General features: G+C 44.8%; 1 protein-coding gene across 1 annotated transcript; it reads right to left on the bottom strand.

The window, feature by feature from the left end:
- Window positions 1-2,536: 2,536 nt before the first annotated feature.
- Window positions 2,537-5,111, bottom strand: LOC121839042 (cytoplasmic dynein 1 intermediate chain 1-like). The gene is made up of 3 exons (XM_042295237.1): window positions 4,866-5,111; window positions 2,872-3,005; window positions 2,537-2,712 (listed from the first exon to the last, which is right to left on the bottom strand). Exons 1-3 carry the CDS (start codon window positions 4,902-4,904, stop codon window positions 2,592-2,594), a joined length of 294 nt encoding a protein of 97 aa, XP_042151171.1. The 5' UTR covers window positions 4,905-5,111; the 3' UTR covers window positions 2,537-2,591.
- Window positions 5,112-5,422: the final 311 nt, after the last annotated feature.

Below are 5,422 nucleotides of genomic sequence, written 5' to 3'. Positions count from 1 at the left end.
GTATATCTGCAGCCTCCTTGGCCTCCGCTCTGTGGTTTACTGTATATCTGCAGCCTCCTGGCCTCCGCTGTCTTTCTGTGGTTTACTGTATATCTGCAGCCTCCTTGGCCTCTGCTGCCTCTTTGGTTTACTGTATATCTGCAGCCTCCTGGCCTCCGCTGTTTTTCTGTTTTACTGTATATCTGCAGCCTCCTTGGCCTCTCTGTGGTTTACTGTATATCTGCAGCCTCCTTGGCCTCTGCTGTCTTTCTGTGGTTTACTGTATATCTGCAGCCTCCTTGGCCTCTGTGGTTTACTGTATATCTGCAGCCTCCTTGGCCTCTGCTGCCTCTTTGGTTTACTGTATATCTGCAGCCTCCTGGCCTCCGCTGTTTTTCTGTGGTTTACTGTATATCTGCAGCCTCCTTGGCCTCTCTGTGGTTTACTGTATATCTGCAGCCTCCTTGGCCTCTGCTGTCTCTCTGTTTTACTGTATAACTGCAGCCTCCTTGGCCTCTGTGGTTTACTGTATACCTGCAGCCTCCTTGGCCTCTGCTGCCTCTGTGTTTACTGTATATCTGCAGCCTCCCTGGCCTCCGCTGTCTTTCTGTGGTTTACTGTATATCTGCAGCCTCCTTGGCCTCTCTGTGGTTTACTGTATATCTGCAGCCTCCTTGGCCTCTCTGTGGTTTACTGTATAACTGCAGCCTCCTTGGCCTCTATGTGGTTTACTGTATATCTGCAGCCTCCTTGGCCTCTCTGTGGTTTACTGTATATCTGCAGCCTCCTTGGCCTCCGCTGTCTTTCTGTGGTTTACTGTATATCTGCAGCCTCCTGGCCTCCGCTCTGTGGTTTACTGTATATCTGCAGCCTCCTTGGCCTCTCTGTGGTTTACTGTATAACTGCAGCCTCCTTGGCCTCTATGTGGTTTACTGTATATCTGCAGCCTCCTTGGCCTCTCTGTGGTTTACTGTATATCTGCAGCCTCCTTGGCCTCTCTGTAGTTTACTGTATATCTGCAGCCTCCTTGGTCTCTCTGTGGTTTACTGTATAACTGCAGCCTCCTTGGCCTCCCTCTGGTTTACTGTATATCTGCAGCCTCCTGGCCTCCACTGCCTCTCTGTGGTTTACTGTATATCTGCAGCCTCCTTGGCCTCCGCTTCCTCTCTGTGGTTTACTGTATATCTGCAGCCTCCTTGGCCTCCCTCTGGTTTACTGTATATCTGCAGCCTCCTGGCCTCCCTGTGGTTTACTGTATATCTGCAGCCTCCCTGGCCTCCCTGTGGTTTACTGTATATCTGCAGCCTCCCTGGCCTCCTTGTGGTTTACTGTATATCTGCAGCCTCCCTGGCATCCTTGTGGTTTACTGTATATCTGCAGCCTCCTGGCCTCCCTGTGGTTTACTGTATATCTGCAGCCTCCTGGCCTCCCTGTGGTTTACTGTATATCTGCAGCCTCCCTGGCCTCCTTGTGGTTTACTGTATATCTGCAGCCTCCCTGGCATCCTTGTGGTTTACTGTATATCTGCAGCCTCCCTGGCCTCCCTGTGGTTTACTGTATATCAAATTGATCCCGGCTGAAGATGAACATGTTTTTATTGTCTGTTTTCTATTTTAGGTTTGTATTTATTTTGGTTTTCATGCTATCTTGGTCTTTCAGTGGAGTGAGTCTCCTCTACCCTCCTCGTCTCTTCCCTCCTTGTCTTCATAAACCAACACTGTGGCCTTCCAGCACGATGGATTTCTCCCTTCCTTCCTCCCTCTGTCCGTCTCTGTGGTGGTTGTGGTGCGCTCCTCTGTCTCCAGACAGAAAGGCCAGAATGGGAGAGAGAGGAGTTCCACAGCAGTCTACAGTCTCCCTGGCCCCCGCTGCCTCTCTGTGGTTTACTGTATATCTGCAGCCTCCCTGGCCCCCGCTGCCTCTCTGTGGTTTACTGTATATCTGCAGCCTCCCTGGCCCCCGCTGCCTCTCTGTGGTTTGAACCCCAGTCAACAGTCTCACTCCTCCCTTTCTCTCCATCCCTCATTCCATTTCTTCATCCATTCTTTGCTTCCTCCCTCCACAGTCCACTCCAGCCCAGTCGGTTCAATGCCACAGACACATAACCCATAACCTCCTTCCCTCCTCCCTCTCCTTTCCTCCTCCCTTCAAAAATGTATCCAGCTTAGCTCCTCTCAGTCCAGTCCATTCATGTTGAAGTTTTAACCAGACAGTGAAAGGAGACCTGGAGGACAAGTTGAAATGAAGAGCTCTTCTTACCTTAGTGTTCCACAGTTTGACAGTCCAGTATAAAGAGCTCTTCTTACCTCAGTGTTCCACAGTTTGACAGTCCAGTATAAAGAGCTCTTCTTACCTCAGTGTTCCACAGTTTGACAGTCCAGTATAAAGAGCTCTTCTTACCTCAGTGTTCCACAGTTTGACAGTCCAGTATAAAGAGCTCTTCTTACCTCAGTGTTCCACAGTTTGACAGTCCAGTATAAAGAGCTCTTCTTACCTCAGTGTTCCACAGTTTGACAGTCCAGTATAAAGAGCTCTTCTTACCTTAGTGCTCCACAGTTTGACAGTCCAGTATAAAGAGCTCTTCTTACCTTAGTGCTCCACAGTTTGATAGTCTAGTCAAACGACGAGGTGACGAAGAGGTGGGAGAAGTCTACAGGGCCAACGACGTTGTGATAGCTGAGGCCCGTCACAGGCCCATAGTGGCCCTCGAACATTTCACAGATCCTCGCCTTGCTGCAAAGGAGCATGGGAGAGAGAGAGAGAGAGCATGTCAGAGAGAACAGAGGACACATTTTGGGGGGCAGGAGCTTGTAGCTGGTATTATTACAGTTATGAGATACACTGTATAAAAACATTAAACTTAAAGTGTGTGTGTGTGTGTGTTCCTCTAACCTGCCGTGTCTGGATGCGGTGTACACGGTTCCCTCCTCTCTCCCCACCACATAATTATTGACGTCACCAGTGGGGAACGCCATGCCTGTCACAGCCACCGCTTTAGACTTGTTGTACACCAGCTCCATGCTCTCCTACAACACACACACATACACGCACGCACGCACACACACACACACACACACACACACACACACACACACACACACACACACACACACACACACACACACACACACACACACACACACACATACACACAACATACACACACACACACGGGGTTAAATGGTTCAACCTCATGTTCACGAAAAACACAATTGTCGTACAGTAGTCTGTACATGGCTGCTATCATCATGTACTTTCGGGAGGGTTAAGATTATTTGTGCTGACCAAGTTACAATGAGTCTAACATACATCACATAGACATACAGTTATATAGCACATATTGTGTATGATAGGGTTTTGTCATGGAATTAGTTACACCGTTAGAGGGTTGTGTCATGGAATCAGTTACACCGTTTGAGAGGGTTGTGTCATGGAATCAGTTACACCGTTAGAGAGGGTTGTGTCATGGAATCAGTTACACCGTTTGAGAGGGTTGTGTCATGGAATCAGTTACACCGTTTGAGAGGGTTGTGTCATGGAATCAGTTACACCGTTAGAGAGGGTTGTGTCATGGAATCAGTTACACCGTTTGAGAGGGTTGTGTCATGGAATCAGTTACACCGTTTGAGAGGGTTGTGTCATGGAATCAGTTACACCGTTTGAGAGGGTTGTGTCATGGAATCAGTTACACCGTTTGAGAGGGTTGTGTCATGGAATCAGTTACACCGTTTGAGAGGGTTGTGTCATGGAATTAGTTTACATCTTTTGTATGAGTCAGTTATAGTACCATTTTCTTTAATGACAATATGCAATATGTCATACACAGTGTAACTGACAATTAACCTGTAAGTCTATGTCGTTGTTTTAATTGTGTATGTGTTCGCTATGCGGGGGAAATGATAAGACAAGTGGAACTACGTGGCTAATACCTGTTGTAACGGGGACAGTATTGTAGCAACACACCTTTGGAGGGAAGGCAATCCCGCGCTGTGTTAGCTAAGTTTTCATGTCATCAGGTGTAGTTCGTAAAAGTTTAAGTGTGTACGTTATGATGGTAACGTTATAATAATTAAGGATGAAGTGTGAATTCATGCCAGGAATAATAAGTGTGAAGTTTGATAATAAGCAGCCAATGAGGTATTTTTCCTTTATTCATGTGTTTAATCTGATACTGTTATAGCTCCGGCTAAACTGTTTATGTATGTCAGAGTTATACCAAGCTAATAAGTCACTTGTAAGATAAGAAGGTTGTAAGAGTGTGCTTAACTGTATTTTTCATTTACTTTATAGTTCTCACGGAAGGTGATAATTCTGACTAAAACTACAGAATAAAGCCACCAGTTAAAATCAAGGAACGGTTGTGCTCGTGGTTACTGGAGGGAGCTACATACAGTATCAGTCAAAAGTTTGGACACACCTACTCATTCAAGGGTTTTTCTTTATTTTTACTATTTTCTACATTGAAGTTGGTTGAGAGAATGCCAAGAGTGTGCAAAGCTGTCATCAAGGCAAAGGGTGGCTACTTTGAAGAATCTAAAATCTAAAATATATTTTGATTTGTTAAACACTTTTTTCATTACTACATGATTCCATGTGTTATTTCATAGTTTTGATGTTATCACTATTATTCTACAATGTAGATAATAGCAAAACAATTAATTGAGTAGGTGTGTCCAAATTTTTGACTGCTACTGTATATGATAAGCTAATATCTTTGAGATTGCTGACTGTGGATCAGTGTGAAGAGATGGCCCTTATTAAAATTGACTGTGGATCGATTTGAAGAAATGGGCCTTAATTCTACAGTTTGCTGACTGTGGATCAGTCTGAAGAGAAGGGACTTAATGCTACAGGTCAGGTAGGACTGACCCTGGAACAGCTCTTACCTGTGGCTGAGAGAGCATGTCAAGACTCCAGGAGCACATCCTGCCCTCTGTGGACACGGTGATCAGGTTGTTGGCGTTCTGGGTTCCCACCACGTTTACACAGTATACCGGGTGCTACAGTACAGACACATGAAGAGAATGGCCATTTGTAAACACACTGGATGCTATCAGTATCATCTTTTATTTGCCAAATACATTTGCATGTATAGGAATTTGACTTGGTGAAATGGTGCTGCTACGACAAACAGAATACACAGACAACATACTGTATGTATGTTATACATATAACACTAAGCTACATTATACCACTGAAGTTCCAATTCAGTTATTTAATTCGGATCTACAAACTAGTGTTGTTTCTTAAATAGCTCTACACTTAATACTTATACTACTTTCAATAAATTGTAGTGTATTCTTCTTAAATAGCTCTACACTTAATACTTATACTACTTTCAATAAGCTGTAGTGTATTTCACATGTATTTTCCTCCACAAACTGTAATATCTTATGAAAGACATTAGCAGGTATGAAGTGAATCTGCACATCCATCTACAATA

Source organism: Oncorhynchus tshawytscha, linkage group LG13 (assembly GCF_018296145.1).
Source record: "Oncorhynchus tshawytscha isolate Ot180627B linkage group LG13, Otsh_v2.0, whole genome shotgun sequence".
NCBI classification, from domain to species: domain Eukaryota; kingdom Metazoa; phylum Chordata; class Actinopteri; order Salmoniformes; family Salmonidae; genus Oncorhynchus; species Oncorhynchus tshawytscha.
This window is presented reverse-complemented; position numbering and strand designations above follow the sequence as displayed.

Excerpts from the sequence above, each read along its gene's own strand:
- LOC121839042 (XM_042295237.1), bottom strand. The coding sequence starts at position 4,904 with ATGTGCTCCTGGAGTCTTGACATGCTCTCTCAGCCACAG. Across the intron at positions 3,006-4,865 it reads ACATGCTCTCTCAGCCACAG|GAGAGCATGGAGCTGGTGTA; the intron begins GTAAGAGCTGTT and ends TGTGTGTTGTAG. Across the intron at positions 2,713-2,871 it reads ACCGCATCCAGACACGGCAG|CAAGGCGAGGATCTGTGAAA; the intron begins GTTAGAGGAACA and ends GCTCCTTTGCAG.